Genomic DNA, 21,137 nt, shown 5'->3' on the forward strand with positions numbered 1-21,137 from the left:
TCGCAGATAACATGATTTCGAAGCCTCGTTGATAGGTCATTTAGGAGGAGCGACTGGCGGTAGAAAGCACTTCTAGCTGAAAATATATTGCTAAAATGTAACAGGTAATTAGAGATGAATATAGATGCTTACACATTTTCATGTGTGACACAAGAGCAAATCGAAAATATTTCAGCTCTAGAGCTGAAGTTCGCCAGTTACAAAACAAAAACTTCAGCTCTAGAGCTGAAGTTCGCCAATTACAAAAAAAAATTTCAGCTTTAGAGCTAAAGTCAGTTACAAAAACAAAAACTTCAGCTCTAGAGCTGAAGTTCACCAATTACAAAATAAAAACTTCAGCTCTAGAGCTGAAGTTCGTCAGTTATAAAATAAAAACTTCAGCTCTAGAGCTGAACTTCAGGCCCGGGTACTAGAATGCTGAAGTTTTGTGTGATTGCCTTTGCTACTTCAGCCCCGTATGCTGAAGTTATGCGAAAAAGCGGGTACGCTTGCAATTTTTTGTAAAGCGGGCACAAGTTAAAACGTGATACAAAAAGCGGGTATAGATGCAAATGCCCCGTAAAATTTTCATTTGTGTTTTACTTCCTCTGGTCCATAATAAGTGACCAATTTGCTTTTTTATTTTGGTCCAAAATAAGTGTTCATTTAAATAGTCAAGAAAAAATTCAATTTGTTTTTACAAAATTATCCTTATGTACATATCCCTAAAAAGTTTTCTTACTCCTCACATTAAATATTTTATTAAGGGTAGTTTAGTCATACAAGATATTTTAGTATAGAATTTAGTATTTTCTCAATGGGCGTACCAAAAGCAAATTGATCACTTATTATGGACCGAAGGGAGTACTACTTTAAGTTAATTGTCAAATTGTTACGTAATCGTGGAAAAGGAGGAACGCCAAACAATTTCTTCTCTTATTTGGTTTGTGAATTGAAAGCGAAAAGGAAAATGGAGGAGGAAAAAAGTCCTTAGAGTGAATTTGCTTCACTAATGAAATTGTTTTCCAAGAGTTACTCCACATTTAAAAGAAGAAATGTTTACCTCATAAAAGATTGATAACAACAATAACAACAAATCCAGTGTATTCCTAAAAATGAGGTCTGAGGAGGATAATGAGTAAGCAGACCTTACCCTACCTTATAAAGATAGAGAGGTTGTTTTCGATAGACTCTCAACTCAAGGAACAATGGAGATAAAATAATAAGTAGCAAACAATAGTAACAACATAAAATATTAAGTTAACGGGTGCGAATGACACTGCATGTAATAGTAAAGAACCATGAATAAGAAAATACAAAAATAATCCTAGTACTACTGGTAAGCCTATGAGGAACACACTACTATCTGTCAAACTAAAACAATAATCCTCGACCTGCACACCTTTTTATCGTGTGTCATATCCTCGGTAAGCTAGAGCAATGACATGTCCTACCTAACTACCTCTCCCAAATACTTCTTAGGCCTGTCCCTTCCTTTTTTCAGACCCGCAATAGACAATTTCTCACACCGGAGCATCTATATCTCTTCTTTTCACATGCCCGAACCATCTCAGCCTCGACTCCTGCAACTTGTCCTCCATTGATGCCACTCCTACCTTATCCCTAATAACTGCATTCCTGATCATGTCCTTCCTGGTATGACCACACATTCATCTCAACATCCTCATTTCAGCTACTTTCATCTTCTGGACATGGGACTTCTTGACGGACCAATACTCAGCCCCACACAACATAGCCGATCTAACCACCACTCTGTAAAACTTGACCTTAAGTCCAGGTAGCACACTCTTATCACACAAAACCCCCTCGGAGAGACTCCATCTCATCCACCCTACTCCAATATGATGGATAACATCCTCGTCAATCTCCTCGTTGCCTTGAATAATAGACCCAAGATACTTGAAACTATCTCTTTTGGGGACGACTTGTGTACCAATCTTCACTTCCTCTCCTTCTTCATGCATCCCATCACTGAACTTGCACTCCAAGTACTCAGTTTTTGACCTACTCAACTTAAAATCCTTAGACTCCAATATTTGTATCCAAACATTCAACCTAGCATTAACTCCGTCACGTATCTCATGATAAGGACTATGTCATCAATGAATAACATACACCATGATACCTTCCCTTGTATGTGTCGCGTTAGCACCTATAATGCTAAGGCAAACAGAAATGTGCTAAGAGTCGATCCCTAATGCAACCCCATCTCCACTAGGAAATTATCCGAGTCTCCTCCCTCAGTCCTCACCCGAGTTTTCGCTCCCTCGTACATGTCCTTAATTACCTTATAGTATGCCATTGGGACAATGCTAGCCGCTATACATCACCTTAGGACCTCTCTAGGGACTTTATCATAGGCCTTCTCCAAGTCTATGAATACCATATGTAAGTTCTTCTTCCTTTCCCTATACTGCTCTACCAATCTCATTACAAGGTGAATGATTTCTATAGTAGACCTTCCCGGCATAATTCCAAACTAGTTCTCGGAAATAGTAACACTACGTCTCACCCTCCTCTTCACACCACTCTCCCAAATTTTCATAGTATGACTCGGTAGCTTGATATCCCTATAGTTGTTGTAGTCCTGAATATCACCTTTGTTCTTGTACAACGAGATCATCAAACTCCACTGCCATTCTTTGGGCATCTTCTTCACCTTGAAAACGCCATTGAACAACCCAGTAAGCTATTCCAAGCCTGCCCGACCCACTTCCTTCTAAAATTCTATTGGGATCTTATCAGGCCCAGTTGTCTTACCTCTAATCATCTTCCGCATTGCCCCCTTAATCTCCTCGCTCCTAATACGCCTGCAAAACCCAAAATCCCTTTGACTCTTGAGTTTTACAACACACCTAGCACGATGTTCCTTTCCCCTTCCTCGTTCAGGGGTCTATGGAAATACTTGTGCCATCTACGCCTAATACACGCCTCTTCCACCAGAACCTTACCATCTTCATTTTTGGTGAACCGCACTTGATCCAGGTCCCAAGCCTTCATCCCCTTAATCTTGGCTAACCTGTACAACTTCCTATCACCTTCTTTTCCCCTAAGATCCTCATATAATCGCTCAAAAGCAACAGCCTTAGCTGCCATGACTGCCAATTTTGCCTTTTTCCTTGCCTTCGTATAACTCTCCCTACACGTCCTCTGCTCCACCTCATCCGTGCTCCCCACTGGCTTCAGATATGTCACTTTCTTAGCATCCACTTTTACTTGGACCTCCTCGATCCACCACTAGTCCCCTTTGTGGCCTCCCGAATAACCCTTCGATACCCCTAGAACCTCTTTAGCAGATTCCCTAATGCATTTCATTGTCGTGATCCACATACTACTCGCGTTCCCACTACTCCTCTAGGCCCCCATGACCAACAACTTCTCCTCTAACTCCTGTGCCTTTGACTTAATCAAGGCCCCCCACTTAATATTCGGCTAGCCGTACACCGCTCTCTTCTTCCTTACTCTCTTGACCTCCTAGTACATTACCAGGAGCCTATGCTGCATCGATAGACACTCACTTGGGATAACCTTGCAATCAGTTCAAAGGCCCCTATCACCCTTCCTAAGGAGAAGGTAATTAATCTGAGTCCTGGTAACCTTACTCCGGAAAGTGACCAAGTGCTCCTCCCTTTTCTGGAAACACGAATTAGCTAACACTAGGTCAAAAGCTTTAGCAAAGTCCAACAATGAGGTACCGCCCTCATTTCTAATTCCGAAACTGAACCCGCCATGCACCTCGTCATAACCCCTAGCAGTTACCCTAATATGGCAATTAAAATCACCCATATGACGAGCTTCGCGGAGTGAGGAATATTACGCACAACCTCATCCAAATCATCTCAGAAGTGCCTTTTAACCTCCTCGCCTAGGCCCACCTGAGGCGTGTAAGCGCTAATCACATTAAAAGTGACCCCATCAACCACTAGCTTAATACTCATTACCCTATCATTTACCCTCCTAGCATCCACCACCATCTTCTTGAGATCCATATCAACTAAAATACCTATCCAGTTCTTGTATGTTCCTCCTCCTGAATACCATAACTTAAACCCGTTAACATCCCGAGCCCTTGTACCCTTCCATCTAGTCTCCTGAGCACATGCTATATTAATCTCCCTCTTATGTAGAATATTCCCTAACTCTATGGACTTACCCGTCAGTGACCCTATGTTCCACGACCCTACTCTTAGTCTACTAGATCCCTTTACCCCCTTCCCACCCTTGCCCCCTCCCCCTGGCCTACCCGAGGGCATGACCCTACTCTACCATCGTTCCGACTAGCCACCCCTCCAACAAAGAAACTAAGGACTATAACTTAAAAATAAAACTACTACAAATGCAAACAAGTGGAAAAGCTTCAATGTAGACTAAATTTTTTTTTCTTAATCACCCAAGATATGCGGTGATTTTGTTAATGGCAAAGAAAGGTAAACACGCAACAAAGGCAGACAACTAATGTAATATTCAAGGGTAAAAGGCAGGCAACAAAGCTATAAACATACAAGATACAAATACTAAGCAGGAATGATAGAACTTGGAATGTCTACGGATGCCAAAATGGTGTAGAACAACAGCAGCTATAGTCCGAAAATACCTACGCGACGTCCGCCTCTAGCTGCCCGCGCCTGGTCACATGCGCCTCTCAAGGCTCGCTAGATAATTTCCTCTGTGCAGAATCATCTACCGCCATTGCTACTCCAAAAATTCGACAAGCAGCCCACTGAAAAAGGACAGAAGACGACCAAGAAGAGCGCCACTGCCCGGCGGAGATGCCCGACGACGGAGAAAAAAAAACAAAAAAATTGGAGAAAACAAGGCGGGGGTAGAGGAGAAGATGGATAGTGGAGGAGGAAGAAAGAGGAGGCAGAAATAGGGGGAAGATAAAGAGACGAGGAGAAAAAGGGGGGGAGGGGTGCAAGATCCGGCGATCTGAGATGGGGATAGAGGAAAGAAGAGGGGAGGACGGAGGAAGGAGAAGAAAAACATGGGGAAATGTTAGAGAAGGGGGGGGGGGACTTACCTGACTCCGATGGAGGTCATCGGAATTACGCTGACGTTAATAGAGGCGTTAGGTTAGAGAGACGTCAGGTTATTTGGAGTTTGCAAAAAGATAAAAAACTATATTCAAAACAGTTCATAAAAGATTGAGAAATTATAAAAACTAACATGGTGTGATATTGTTTTCTTTGGATCAATCTCGTATGGTTTTCCTAATATGGGTTTCACCACTAAAAAAATCATGTAGGCTCCTAATATTTTTAGCTACCTTACACGTAATTCACTATCACGATCCACGAAACTGCCCCTCTAACCAATTCCACGTCACGATCAATGGGTCAATTTTTGAAATTCACACTCGCATTATTTATGGTAATCAAAACCCGCAAGTAAATTGGGTCCCACGCAATCACTCGGTCATTGTCATAGGTTATAATAAAGCAGCTAAATTCACATACAAACAGAAACACTCATCAGAAAGTCAAAAGTGCAACAGCTAACATTAGACAGTTAGTTGGCCTCATGGACAGTTGGACACACACTAGACTGGATACTACTCTTAGATGTTAAAACTGTAGCATTCTATCTTTTCTAACTCTCTTCACTCCCTCCAAACTCAATTACAATTTCAGTGGCAGAAAATCAGTGAAAAACGTAAGAAAATATTCTTTTTCTGTACATTAATTAGAATCTTTGGATTTCTTTTACCTATTTCTTAATAATCATTCCCACTAAACTTCTAATCTATATTCTGTATATAGTTCGAAGAAAAAGGGACAAGTTTTCACACTTTACTGAAAAATTAGAACCGGAGCTTTTCATTTCAGGGTTAGTTCGTATTTCCATTTGAAAAACAGTTCCTCCTTTGGCTTTTAACTTTTATTTTGGTTAACTTTGTAAAAGCATTGACGTTTTGAACATACTTGAAATTTTTTGAATTTTGAAATGCAGGTTATGTTAAATGCTTTGTTATGAAAGTAAATGTGATTCAATGGGAGCCCAGATGAATTCTTAGGTTTTTCTCCATCAATTATTACTTGGTAAAGGATTCTTCTTCAGTTCTTTGGGGGTCTTATCCTTTTACTAGTTTTTTTTGTTTGTTTCTTAATCGGCATCCGGTATTTGCAGTGGAACCTCGACTAACTAGATTTGCATCGCGTAAGGCCCATTAAAAAGGAAAATATTTTCTACTAAGATTTTTTTCATTCCTAGGGCTCGAACCCCCAAGACCTTTGGTTGAGACAAATTTTACTAGTTAAAAGGAGTGAACTTGATTATTTGAGTCTCTTTCATGAAAAAAATGAATAAGCTATTGATTCACTGGTTGACTAGATTTATTTGTTAGTACTTCTTTTATTTTTGATAGTTTGAAGTGGCCTTAACCTATGTTATGCGGACTTTTCATTTTGGGTGCCGCACCAATGTTGGCACGACACTAGTACTAGTATGAGCATGGAATTCATACCGGTGGGGTCAATCGAGATCAGGTACTTTGACCACAGTCCATAGAAAAATTTGAGGAAAAATGAAAAACGAAAGATTGAATTTTAGATGTTGTCTGGTAGTGCCTACAACTTGAGAATTCTCAAAATGAAAGATTGAATTATTGGCTGCACTCCTCAACCTATAAGTTTTCCACAAAATCCTCATAACGTAGGGTATTTCTATACATCTATTTTTAGAATTTTGAATTATTTTTAGCCGAATCCCCGCACTCGTATCTGTACCTAGATCCGTACCCCCTAATCTTAACATTTAAATTACTAAGGATCCGACGTCTAGATCCACTACTCGATCGGATATCCGATCAACATAGGTCTTAACATCTATAGACTGATAAGACAAGGAGCCAGTTTCTGCATTGTTATGAAGTTTCAGTGGCTCCTACTTGTAACTTTGATTTTTTGGAGTTGGGTTAATCTAGGTGTTAAAAATTCTTGAGAAATCCTTAGCACACTTGTGAATTTACAATGGTAAGAAGGATGCACAACTAGAATACCTGAATACAACTTATATAATTGTAGTCAAGCTGTTGAATCAGGCAGTTAAGTTATTGACAGATTCACTAAGATCGGAGAACCCCCGAGATGTTTATACAATCAAGTCCAAACGAAAGGACCGAGTAGATATCTTTCTTCACATTACTGGACAACTTTAGAACTCAAGGCTCTAGAACTTGAAACATCCTTTCAATTGGTATTACTATTTCCATATGTTTTGTTTATGTACTTTGTCCTAGCTGTGTCGCGAACTTTCAAACCTAACTGTTATTCAATTTTTACATGGAAGAAAACAGACGAAGATGGAGGTCAATGAAGGAGCGAAAATAGCTGTAGCTAGACCAGTTGCTTCAAGGCCTAGATGTCCTATTTACAAATCTTTCTCAGAGCTCTTGGCTGGTGCAATAGATATCTCATCGACGGATGTTCATTCTGAAATGGCTATTACAGCCATCAGACCGAGGACTGTCAGGTTGAAACCTGCAACAACCAATGCTTTAGTTGGAGATCTTTCTTCACAGGTCGATAATCTCTTCTTTCTAAGTTTCCATCATTTATATGGCCCCAAACCTCTTCTTTGTTTCTTTTTACTACAATGGTGCATCTTGAACAAACATTTCAGTCGTTTTCTGAGAAAAAAAATGTTACTTCAGGTTGCCACGTCTGGTGCACCAGTTGGTAGTCGATCTGATAACATCTTGCAATCAGTAGAGAAACCCAAGGTCCTGTATAAACCCATGGCTAAACTTGCACCAAGGAAAACCATTACACTCCTTGAAAATAAGGTTAGTTTCCTTTTTACATGGCTAAAATAGCTATGAAAATGTACTACTATACTCTTGCTCTGCGGCAATAATAATATCTAGCACATCTTATGGATAGGGAACCTCTGCATCCGATCAGCAACAAGAAGTAGCTGAGACTGAGGCTCATGTTCAATCAGCAAATGAAGTTAAACAACAATATGACCTCAAGACAGAATCTCAACAAAGTCGTTTAGCAAAATCAGGACAGGACAAAAAAATAGTGCATGCAACAATTGTATCAGAGAACACAGAAGAAGTTGAACAATCTTTAATCAACACGAGTAATGTTGATCGTCCTAGTTATGATGGATATAATTGGAGAAAATATGGACAAAAGCAAGTTAAAGGAAGTGAATACCCGAGAAGTTACTATAAGTGCACGCATCTAAAGTGTCCTGTGAAAAAGAAGGTTGAAAGATCATTTGATGGACAGATTGCAGAAATTGTTTACAGGGGTGAGCACAACCACCCAAAGCCTCAGCCTCTGAAGCGCAATTTATCAGATGGACAAGGCCGAGCAGCCGTATGCAATGAAACTTCAAAAGGAACAAATAACCCTGTATGGAGTAACCAACGTCCTCAGACGAGAGTAGGTTACATATGTAGGATGGAAAATCAGAACGATGTTGGATTGCCTATACAGTCAGCTTATTCCAGCAAAGCAGCATGCTTTTACGATCCCATTGCAGCTGCGGGAATGCAGACTGCTGCCCGAAATTCTGAAGATTCTGCCGAAGGAAGTAAAATGTTAGAGGCGGATTGTGATGAACCAAAGACTAAAAGAAGGTTAGAAGCAAGTAAATTCAATTATAATCAGCAATCTGAGATTACTGTTTCTACCGAACCCTTGATAGCGCACAATTTTTCATTCATTCTTGTGCTAAGTCATTTGTTTATTAAACTGATTAGTGACTACTATGGGATTTTACTTCCCAGGAAAATTGAAGGCCAATCCAATGGAGCAGGTACATCAGGGGAAAGTGCATTTCCTTATACACCAAACCAAAATACTACCGACTCTGAGATTACCGGGGATGGCTTTCGTTGGCGAAAATATGGCCAGAAGGTTGTGAAGGGAAGTTCATATCCCAGGTAAAATCCTTTTCTCATCCTTATGAACAAAAATAGTACACAAAGTCCAAGGAAATACGACACGATGGTGGAAGAAAACATAATAATTAATAACTCAAAGATCCATGCATATGATGAAGGTTACTTATAGATTTGGTAGTTTTTCCAATGGCAAACATCAAGTTCATAATACTCAGATTTTGTTAGGATATATATTTTGATGTGCAACATTTTATCTTAACCTCTTATGCTTCTACTCTTCCTAGTTAATGCGACCATCAAAAAGAGTTTTTCCCTTGCCGAAGTTAATTTTCTTAGAGGAAGTAAAGATTAAAAACCCAAAAAGATTTATGTTTCAGAAGCTCCATTATCCACAACGGACCAAAGTGTTGCAGAGAACTGTTAGTTCAGGAATTCTTACTTCATAACTTTTGTATCTTAGGAATATCACATATTTGCTCCGTAAGTGATGACAGTAAAATTTGTATCCTTATTAATAAATTGGCCTTTTACCTCCTGACTTATTTTCCTATTATCATGTCTTGATTGCTGCTATATACAGGAGCTATTATAGATGCACAAGTCCCAAATGCAACGTGCGAAAGTTTGTTGAAAGAACCACAGATGATCCAAAAGAGTTCATTACTACATATGAGGGAAAACACAACCATGGCGTTCCTAATAGAAGACCAAACTCAGAGGCATCCAAAACAAGCTCAAAATCTTCAGCTATGAAAGAGAAATCATAGTCGACGTGATCAGAAGAACTTCATTCCGGCAAAATAAATGAGTTATGCTAATATTATATTCTCAAGAAGATGGTTTAGCAAATGGGAAATTAATGAATTTAAACTTACTGCAGTAGTCGTTATATTTCCTTTGCTAAACTATCTTTCTATGAACTTTACGGGATATGACTATGTTACACCATTGAACCTGGAAGGAACATATGCTAGAAGAGTTATTGTTGAGCTCTTTGCAAAAGCATTAACTTTTGGCCTCTCGTGAAGTTGAGAAACAGTTATCTCATAATATGAATTCTCATTTGAGTAAATTATATATATTTTCCTACCTAATTCATAGGATAAGTTGGCAAACTTTTGCAGACAAAGTGAAGGGCTAATTCCTCCACTTACCATGCAGTTATCCCGTTGATTAATTAGTTTTGGAGTTAGGAATATGAGAGTATTTCATGTTTGGTGTAGATTTCAGTATTGATTTCTTTATATATTGAGATAAAGTATACATATATATTTAAAATTGACATAAAAAAGTATAATTATTCTGTATTTCATTACGAGTAACTATAAAAGCTGCTCATAACTATGCTTCTCTTTTGAGAAGGAGCATATGAAACGTCAGCCCAAAAGACTTTGAAATAGCAATGTGTTTGTTGGCCTAAGTAAAGTTTGTTTTGATGATTGACAAAGGAACTGTTACATCTTGTGTATTCGGCGTTATCATGTTGTAAATGAGCTAATTCGATAGGAAGATAATTTCTATGAGATATTTAAATGATGTGATAGCTATACGTTAAGATTGGAAGTCATTTGAGTTGTGATTAAAAATTCGACAAAGATTGCCGCAAGTTACGGGTTTAAATTTTACTGGAATTTGGATAAAATGTTGATGAGCTTTTCTCTCAATATACTGGGAGTTATGGTGTGTTCTACCTATGAATCGAAGGTCTATGAGTCTAGTTTCCAACGCAACAAACCGTTCGTTAATACGACTTCGGAGTAGAGAGATATTAACCTTTTCGTACAGGGGTGCACACTGTTACGGGAACGGTGTGCTTAGTCGGGTTTAGTTAAAAAATATTTATTTAAGTCATTCTTTAAAACTGAAACGCCTGCGTTTTATCCTCTCCAAAACAGAACCTAACACCGAGGGATTTCCTCTCAAACTCCTCTCATCCATCTAGCCATTGATAACAACAATTTAGTCATCCTCAAGATGGAGAACACCATGGTAACTTGGGAATCGTGAATTCTTCGGTGTTTCACTTTTCATAGCAAGACTCCGCCTTGAAGTAATTTCGAATTTTGAGTAATTCTGGTCACATAAGGTATGATTTAACTTCCTCTTTGATCTTTGTAAACTTCTACCATAAGAATTCCTAAGAAATAGTTGAAAACCTCTATAGAAATGTTCTTGATTTTTTTAAGAAACCTCTCTTAATATGGCTTGATTGTTGGGGCTGTTCTATATGATTTTATTGTGTTGTTTGGATCTGTGAAGACATGGATGGAATTCTGTTGATGAGGAGATGTAGTAAAGTAAAATTTGGTGGTGTGTTGGGGGGAAATTAATCTACAAAAGAGTCTACAAATTCATGGCCACAAGTTGTTCGCGTAAATGTCTAAATGAAGAATTATATAAGCTATGAGCTTGAATTTGATTTTGAATGGTTCGTATTATGTAGGAAATCATTCCTAAGGCTTTCGAGGTCTCGGAAACAGTATATAACTCATCGACAAGGTATGTAGGGCTTTCACTATACTTTTCGGCATGACTAGAATTCGAATAAACGTTTACCGAATTGTCTCGTCGGATTAGAGTTATTTCACCTTCAACTTATAAAGATGCTTAGACCTGATCCTTTCTCATAGATTGCTTACTCTAGAGGATATCTATGAATTCTTGGATTTCCTTGTTCCTTGCTTAAAAAGAACTAGAGCCTTTTTACTCGTTCTCCTTTCGACGTTCATATAAATCATGAATAAGTAACACTTACTTCAAAGGTATTCATAATACATAACTCTCATGTTCTTAGTACTTGTTGGCTCGTAGTAAAAAAAATTAAATATTTTAGCAACAACCATGATAGTCGAGGAATAATGATGGTAGGCCACTTTGACTCTTCTTAGAATACGTCTTTTAAGGTTGGTTTCGCATTGCACCTATATAATTCATGATTTAGTATATGTATGTATTTACTTTCATTATCGAGCCACACTATAGACGGCCGGGTATGACACATATCGTGTAACCACTGATCAGTTGGGATTACCGAGCTTCACGTGGCCGGGTACGATTCTACCGAGCCTTTATTATGGATATTATAGCCCCACAGAGGGATTTATTATTATATAATGTGATATATTATAAGTATCAATAGTGAACGACGATTTCACGAGCATACATTTATATCCATGTTGAATTTTAGTTTCCTACCGAGGCTAGTTTCAGAATTCAAATTGTCTCTCTATCTCTTCTCTTATTAATTACATTTTTCATGTTACACTTGTCGCCCTACATATTCAGTACATATTTCGTACTGACGCATTTTTATGCGCTGTGTTCATGCCTACAGGTTCGGATAGACAGAGCAGCGTGCCTCCTCAGTAGGACCCCCAGGATCAGCGTTGGGTTTCGCACTCCACTTCTTCGGAGTTGCTGACTTTGAGTCCATAGGTACTATTACAGATGTATATGTGTGGTTTTGGGCATGTCGGGGGCTTTGTCCCGCCCTGTTGAGATTGTCTTACACTCTTAGAGGCTTGCAGACTAGCGGTCATTGTATATATATATTGTTCGTATGGCCCTATCAGCCTCCTGGATAGCTGTTATACTGTTGCTGCAGCCTTGTTGGCCTAGGTTATATATATATATATATATATATATATATATGTCGTGTTGGGCTCTTCTTCCTGCAGGTTATTATATTTCAGATCATATCTCATGGTTGGTTCGCTCGAGCCTTCGAGCATCGGGTGCCAGCCGCACCTCCCAAGGTTGGGGTGTGACAAACTTGGTATCAGAGCAGGTCAATCCTAGGGAGTCTGCAAGCCGTGTCTAGTAGAGTCTTGTTTATGGTGTGTTGTGCACCACACTTATAAACATGAGGCTATTGGGCATTTAGGATTATTACTTTCTTCTTGATCTAGATCGTGCAATAAAGCCTAATCATAAGTGTTCATTCCTAATTCTCTTTTTGTTTACCTTCTCAGTGATGCCTAATACTACGAGACGACAAGTGGCTATGAAATTTATTCAATGGTTGGATGAGGAGGCAGGAGAGGGTACAAGTCAGGTGCCACCTGCTAATGTATATCAACATGAGCCACAGAATGAGGCTGATTCTCAGGCTTCCGGGGCAGCACCCCCACCACCCCCAGAAGGGCGTAGAGGAGCTAATATACCTCCAGTCCCTCTCCCAGTTGTTCCTGATCAGGACCTAGACATGCGGAGTGTTGTACAATTGCTGACTCGAATAGTGGCCTCCCAGGCGCAACACCAGACCCTCGGTATTGCTGATAGGTCCGTGAGTGCGAGAGTTCGGGACTTTATCAACTTGGATCCTCCAGTATTTACAGGGGTTGATCCTAATGCTGACCCACAGGATTTTCTGGATCTTATGCAACGCACCTTACAAATTATACATGCCACGAATATTGAGTCAGTGGAGTTTACTTCTTATAGACTACGTGATGTTGCTGTGACATGGTATGAGACTTGGAAGCAGACTCGGGGGCCTAATGTGCCACCAGTGACATGGAAGGAGTTCTCTGAGGCATTTTTACAGCAATATTTGCCAATCGAGCTTCGAAGAGCCCGACGAGATAGGTTCTTACACTTAGAACAGGGTAATATGAGCGTTCAGGATTATAGCATGCAGTTCAACTCTTGGGCTAGGTATGCTCCTACGATTGTTGCTGATATGAGTGATCGGGTACACCAGTTTGTTAGTGGTTTGGGGGCACATTTGATAAATGAGTGCATTACAGCTTCTCTAAACCAAGGAATGGATATTGCTCGTATTCAAGCATATGCACAGGGTTTAGAGGATCGCAAGAGGCAACAACGAGCCAATCGAGAGCATGATAGAGGTCAACAGAAGAGAGCGCGGTTCGCAGGTAACATAGGAGAGTTTCGAGGTGGATTTAGGCCACAGTTTCCTCGGCGTCAATCTTATCCGGTAGCCAGTGCACTGTCACAGTTTCAGGGACAGCGACATGATCGGACCACTTATTCTGGTCCAGGTAAGAGTTCGCGTACCCCAGGTCCACAGTTTAGAGGCGAGTTCAGTCAGATGAGGCCTCAGTTTCCTAGATGTGATCGATGTGGACAAAATCATTTTGGACCATGTCGCTAGGGTTCTGATGCATGTTATGCATGTGGACAACCAGGTCATATTATAAGACATTGTCCGATGACAGGTGGAGGGTGTATGGCTCAGCCGACGGCATTTGCAGGGGCTTCTTCTTCTTCGGTACGTCCTCCTAGGTAGAGTATGCAGACATCAGCTGGCAGGGGTAGGGGAAGATTTGGCGCTTCTGGTTCAGGAGGTCAGCAGAATCGTATATATGCTTTATCGAGTCGTCGGGATTTAGAGTCATCTCCGTACGTGGTTACAGGTATACTATCCGTCTTTTCTATCGATATGTATGCCTTGATAGATCCTGGTTCTACATTGTCGTATATCTCCCCCTTTGTTACTAGTAAATGGGATAGAGAGCCTGAATTGTTGCATAAGTCATTTGAGGTATCTACGCCAATGGGTGAGTTTGTTATAGTTAGACGGGTATATCGAAGTTGTGACGTGAAGATTCATGACCGCCATACGTTAGCTGATTTGCATGAGCTAGAAATGGTTGATTTTGATATCATTATGGGTATGGATTGGTTGGCTTCTTGTTATGCCAATGTAGATTGTTGGACAAAGATTGTTCGTTTTAATTTTCCAGGTGAGCCTATTATTGAATGGAAAGGTGATGCTGCAGCGCCTAAGGGAAAGCTTATTTATTATCTTAAAGCTCGAAGGATGATTTTGAAAGGGTACATCTATCATTTGGTACGAGTGCATGATATGGAGGTGAAATCTCCAACTCTTCAATCGGTTCCCGTCGTGAATGAATTTCCCGATGTATTTCCTGATGAACTTCCTGGTCTTCCTCCAGAAAGAGAAATAGACTTTGCTATTGATATGCTTCCAGATACTCAGCCAATATCTATTCCTCCATACAGAATGGATCCTGCTGAGTTAAAAAAATTGAAAGCCCAGTTGAAGGATCTTCTGAATAAGGGCTTTATCAGGCCCAGCACATCTCCCTGGGGTGCACCAGTGTTGTTTGTTCGTAAGAAGGATGGTTCGTTAAGAATGTGTATTGACTATCGTCAGCTCAACAAAGTGACTATCAAGAACAAGTACCCCTTATCCAGAATTGATGATTTGTTTGATCAGTTGCAAGGTGCCAAATATTTCTCAAAGATTGACCTTCGATCCGGCTATCACCAGTTGCGAGTTAAGGAGAGAGATATTCCGAAAACGGCTTTCCGAACTAGGTATGGCTATTATGAATTCCTTGTGATGTCTTTTGGTCTTACTAATGCGCCAGCAGCTTTCATGGATTTAATGAATCGGGTTTTCAAGCCATTTCTAGATATAGTTGTAATTGTTTTCATTGATGATATTCTGGTATATTCTCGATCAAAAGCAGAACATGAGGATCATTTGCGTGTGGTGTTGCAGACTTTGAAAAATCAGAAATTATATGCTAAATTCTCCAAATGTGAATTTTGGTTGAATTCAGTGGCTTTCCTTGGGCATATCGTTTCCGATAAAGGTATTAAGGTAGATGGTCAGAAAATTGAAGCAGTACAAAACTGGCCTAGACCTACAACTCCTACAGAAGTTCGTAGTTTCTTGGGCTTAGCTGGTTATTATCGGAGATTTGTTGAGAACATCTTTTCTATTGCTGCTCCAATGACAAAATTGACACACAAAGCCGTTAAGTTCCAATGGTCTGATGCATGTGAAAGGAGCTTTCATGAGTTGAAGAAACGCTTAACATCGGCACCTGTTCTAGCACTTCCTGAGGGATCTGAAGGTTATGTGGTATATTGTGATGCATCCAGGGTGGGATTGGGATGTGTTCTAATGCAACATGGGAAAGTTATTGCATATGCTTCGAGGCAGTTGCGTAAGAACGAATACAATTATCCGACTCACGATATTGAGTTAGCAGCCGTTATATTTGCCTTGAAAATATGGCGTCATTATCTTTATGGTGTTCATGTGGATATCTATACAGATCACAAAAGTTACAATATATATTTAAGCAGAAAGACTTGAACTTGAGACAAAGGAGATGGCTTGAATTGCTGAAGGACTATGATATGGATATTTTGTACCATCCGGGCAAAACGAATGTGGTAGCTGATGCGTTGAGTCGCAAATCCATGGGCAGCTTGAAGCATGTAGAAGTTGGGAAATTAGAAATGACTAAGGAGATATATCGATTGGCTAACCTGAGTGTGCGGATACATGATACAGGTGACCAGGGTGTAGTAGTCCAAAATATTGCGGGGTCATCACTGGTAGCTGAGGTAGAAATGCATCAATTTGAGGATCCAGAGCTAGTCAAGATTAAAGAGAGCATCCCTTTTCAGAAGAAGCAGTTGTTCGTGTAATCTTATAATGGAATTCTAAAATATAAAGGCCGATGGTGTGTACCTAATGTTGGGGAGCTTCGTAAGCAAATTATGACAGAGATGCACCAGTCTCGGTACTCAGTTCATCCTGGTTCAACCAAAATGTATCATGATCTTCGTCAGCTATACTGGTGGAACGACATGAAGAAAGATATAGCCACATTTGTGGCTCAGTGTCCCAACTGCCAGCAGGTTAAAGCTGAACACCAGAAACCTGGAGAGCTACTTCAAAATATTGAGATTCCAGCTTGGAAATGGGAATCGATTAATATGGATTTCATTACAAGATTGCCCAATTCTCGCCGTAAGTTCAATTCTATTTGGGTCATTGTGGATAGGCTGACGAAATCAGCTCACTTTCTCCCAGTTAGGACCACCTATTCAGCTGAAGACTATGCGAGCTTGTATATCAAGGAAATATTTCGGCTACATGGAGTTCCGTTTTCTATTATATCTGACAGAGGTGTCCAATTTACAGCTAATTTCTGGAGGTCTTTTCAAGAAGGGTTGGGTACTCTTGTTAACCTTAGTACAACATTTCATCCGCAGACCGACGGACAAGCCGAACGCACTATTCAGACACTCGAAGATATGTTGCAAGCTTGTGTCTTAGACTTCAAGGGAAGTTGGGAAGATCATTTACCGCTTATTGAGTTTGCCTACAATAACAGTTATCACGCCGATATTCAGATGGCACCTTATGAGACACTATATGGGAGGAAATGCAGATCTCCTATTGGCTGGTTTGATGTTGGTGAGACAAAGTTGCTAGGACCCGAATTGGTACAGCAAGCTGTAGAAAAGGTAAAGTTGATCCAGGAAAGGTTGCGTACAGCTCAAAGTCGACAGAAATCATATTCAGATAACCGACATCGAGACTTGGAATTTGATGTGGGAGACTGGGTATTCTTGAAAGTGTCGCCTATGAAGGGTGTAATGAGATTTGGAAAGAAGGGAAAACTCAGCCCTAGATATGTCGGGCCATATCATATTGTTCAGATAATTGGGCGAGTAGCCTACAAACTTGACCTGCCACCGGAATTAGAAACAATCCATCCGATATTTCACATTTCCATGCTTCGCAAATTCTTAGGTGATCCTTCTTGCATCGGCCCTATTGAGGATATTGAAGTTTCCGAGAACTTGTCATATGAAGAAATACCTATTATCATTCTTGACCGTCAAATCCGTAAGCTAGGGATTAAAGAGGTAGCCTCACTAAAAGTACTTTGGAGGAGCAATAATGTAGAGAAAATGACATGGGAGGCCGAGGAGGACATGAAGTCCAGATACTCTCATTTATTTGAGTCTTCAGGTGATATGCTTGAGACAAATATGGCAGGTGTTGCACAGATATCAACCAGTGACAACTGAGGTAATTAAGTTACGGCTAACCTTCTTATTATCATTATTGTATAAGTAAATGGTCGTGTGAGGCCAAGTTGATGTTATTATGATGATGTGTAGCCCTGTGTGGCCTTAGATATGTATGTTTGGGCTGATGACAGGTTTTGGATAGTCCTATTTATAGGGGAAGCTCTGGCGAAATTTTAAAAAAAAATTCAGAAGTTAGGTTAACCGTTAACATTCGAGAACGAATGTTCTTAAGGAGGGGAGAATGTTACACCTTGTGTATTCGGCGTTATCATATTGTAAATGGACTAATTCGATAGGAAGATAATTTCTATGAGATATTTAAATGATGCGATAGTTATACGTTAAGATTGGAAGTTATTTGAGTTGTGATTAAAAATTCGACAAAGATCGCCGCAAGTTACGGGTTTAAATTTCACTGGAATTTGGATAAATTATTGATGAGCTTTTCTCTCAATATACTGGGAGTTATGGTGTGTTCTACCTACCGAATCGAAGGTCTATGAGTCTAGTTTCCAACGCAATAAACTTTTCGTTAATACGACTTCGGAGTAGATAGATATTAACCTTTTCGTACAGGGGTGCACACTGTTACGGGAACAGTGTGCTTAGTCGGGTTTAGTTAAAAAAAATTATTTAAGTCATTCTTTAAAACTGAAACCCCTGCGTTTTATCCTCTCCAATACAGAACCTAACACCTAGGGATTTCCTCTCAAACTCCTCCTATCCATCTAGCCATTGATAACAACAATTTAGTCATCCTCAAGATGGAGAACACCATGGTAACTTCGGAATCGTGAATTCTTCGGTGTTTTACTTTTCATAGCAAGACTCCGACTTGAAGTAATTTCGAATTTTTGAGTAATTCTGGTCACATAAGGTATGATTTAACTTCCTCTTTGATCTTTGTAAACTTCTACCATAAGAATTCCTAAGAAATAGTTGAAACCTCTATAGAAATGTTCTTGATTTTTTTAAGAAACCTCTCTTAATATGGCTTGATTGTTGGGGCTGTTCTATATGGTTTTATTGTGTTGTTTGGATCTGTGAAGACATGGATGGAATCTTGTCGATGAGGAGATGTAGTAAAGTAAAATTTGGTGGTGTGTTGGGGGGGGAATTAATCTACAAAAGAGTCTACAAATTCATGGCCACAAGTTGTTCGCGTAAATGTCTAAATGAAGAATTATATAAGCTATGAGCTTGAATTTGATTTTGAATGGTTCGTATTATGTAGGAAATCATTCCTAAAGCTTTCGAGGTCTCGAAAACAGTATATAACTCATCGACAAGGTATGTAGGGCTTTCGCTATACTTTTCGGCATGACTAGAATTCGAATAAACGTTTATCGAATTGTCTCGTCAGATTCGAGTTATTTCACCTTCAACTTATAAAGATGCTTAGACCTGATCCTTTCTCATAGATTGCTTACTCTAGAGGATATCTATGAATTCTCGGATTTCCTTGTTCCTTGCTTAAAAAGAACTAGAGCCTTTTTACTCGTTCTCCTTTCGACGTTCATATAAATCATGAATAAGTAACACTTACTTCAAAGGTATTCATAATACATAACTCTCATGTTCTTAGTACTTGTTGGCTCGTAGTAAAAAAAAATTAAATATTTTAGCAACAACCATGATAGTCGAGGAATAATGATGGTAGGCCACTTTGACTCTTCTTAGAATACGTCTTTTAAGGTTGGTTTCGCATTGCACCTATATAATTCATGATTTAGTATATGTATATATTTACTTTAATTATCGAGCCGCACTATAGACGGCCGGGTATGACACATATCGTGTAACCACTAATTAGTTGGGATTACCGAGCTTCATGTGGCCGGGTACGATTCTACCGAGCCTTTATTATGGTTGGGTATGTTATGGATATTATATCCCCACAAAGGGATTTATTATTATATAATGTGATATATTATAAGTAGCAATAGTGAACGACGATTTCACGAGCATACATTTATATCCATGTTGAATTTTAGTTTCCTACCGAGGCTAGTTTCAGAATTCAAATTGTCTCTCTATCTCTTCTCTTATTAATTACATTTTTCATGTTACACTTGTCGCCCTACATATTCAGTACATATTTCGTACTGACGCATTTTTATGCGATGTGTTCATGCCCACAGGTTCGGATAGACAGAGCGGCGTGCCTCCTCAGTAGGACCCCCAGGATCAGCGTTGGGTTTCGCACTCCACTTCTTCGGAGTTGCTGACTTTGAGTCCATAGGTACTATTACAGATGTATATGTGTGGTTTTGGGCATGTCGGGGGCTTTGTCCCGCCCTGTTGAGATTGTCTTACACTCTTAGAGGCTTGCAGACTAGCGGTCATTGTATATATATATTTTTCGTATCGCCCTATCGGCCTTCTGGATAGCTGTTATACTGTTGTTACAGCCTTGTTGGCCTAGGTTATATATATATATATATATATATATATGTATATATATATATAGTGTTGGGCTCTTCTGCCTGCAGGTTATTATATTTCAGATCATATCTCATGGTTGGTTCGCTCGGGCCTTCGGGCATCGGGTGCCAGCCACACCTCCCAAGGTTGGGGTGTGACAGGAACTAAAGCATGAACCAGGTCCATACACAGTATACACACGGGCAGATTCGAGCACAAGGAATGCACGTGAAGGAGATAAGCTTAAGTGATTATATTTGATATCTCCTGAACAAAAAAGTTGCATAAGTGATAAGGAGAAGGACTCCTTACTCGAGAGAACTCTATCCTAGATAAAAGAAGAGTTAGAAGTTGAAGATAACTAGAACTCTTCCACCAAGGAAGAATATAACATTAGAACTCTAATTATTTCCTATTTTACTAACTCTATATATTTCAGGATGTTCTCATTTTACAGGTACGCACAAACGCTGAAGTTAAAATGTGAGTTGAGAGCAAAATAGCAAGGCATTTTGCAAGCAATTCGTATGTGTGATTCAAATGTGCAAACCTAAAGCTATATGAACCAGATAGAAGAACCAGTTCCAAGTGTCTGTCTTTTATTCTAGTATCATTGTAGTAGGGCTTTCAAGTTGTACCTTTCAGCTTTATCTAGAAGCAATTGTACTAGGTACTCTGAGTGTTGTATTCAAGTTAGAGTTAACTTGAAGTTGTTGCAACAGCTAGAGGCTGACTGCCACAAAGGGTTAGAGGTAATCCTTAGGTATATAAAGAGTTTTGTAAATGTTGTTTTTGGCTCAGTGATTTAGTGAAGTGTTGGGAAAATCCTAGTGGATAGTAGGTCGTGATTTTTTCACCTTTTGAGCCGGTGTTTTCCACGTAAAAATACTTGTGTTCTTTACTTTTCGCATTTATTATTCTGCAACAGTAGTATAAGGAACACATAGAAGAACCAGGTCTCAGCTTTGCTTTGTATCTAGGGGCTCAATTCGAAGAATCAACTCTTGGGGTTCACACAGGATAA

General features: G+C 39.6%; 1 protein-coding gene across 5 annotated transcripts; it reads left to right on the top strand.

The window, feature by feature from the left end:
* Positions 1-5,584: 5,584 nt before the first annotated feature.
* LOC104223630 (WRKY transcription factor 44) lies at positions 5,585-10,015 on the top strand. 5 transcript variants are annotated; one of them, XM_009775094.2, is made up of 8 exons: positions 5,585-5,652; positions 5,760-5,826; positions 5,950-6,038; positions 7,288-7,519; positions 7,652-7,783; positions 7,881-8,590; positions 8,741-8,896; positions 9,438-10,014. In XM_009775094.2, exons 4-8 carry the CDS (start codon positions 7,301-7,303, stop codon positions 9,622-9,624), a joined length of 1,404 nt encoding a protein of 467 aa, XP_009773396.1. In that variant the 5' UTR covers positions 5,585-5,652; positions 5,760-5,826; positions 5,950-6,038; positions 7,288-7,300; the 3' UTR covers positions 9,625-10,014. The 5 variants fall into 5 exon arrangements, with proteins under 5 accessions (XP_009773396.1, XP_009773394.1, XP_009773395.1 ...); XM_009775092.2 differs by having other exon boundaries at positions 7,295-7,519; XM_009775093.2 differs by lacking the exon at positions 5,760-5,826 and having other exon boundaries at positions 5,590-5,652; positions 7,295-7,519.
* Positions 10,016-21,137: the final 11,122 nt, after the last annotated feature.

This window comes from Nicotiana sylvestris, chromosome 12 (genome assembly GCF_000393655.2).
Source record: "Nicotiana sylvestris chromosome 12, ASM39365v2, whole genome shotgun sequence".
In the NCBI taxonomy this organism is placed as follows: Eukaryota; Viridiplantae; Streptophyta; class Magnoliopsida; order Solanales; family Solanaceae; genus Nicotiana; species Nicotiana sylvestris.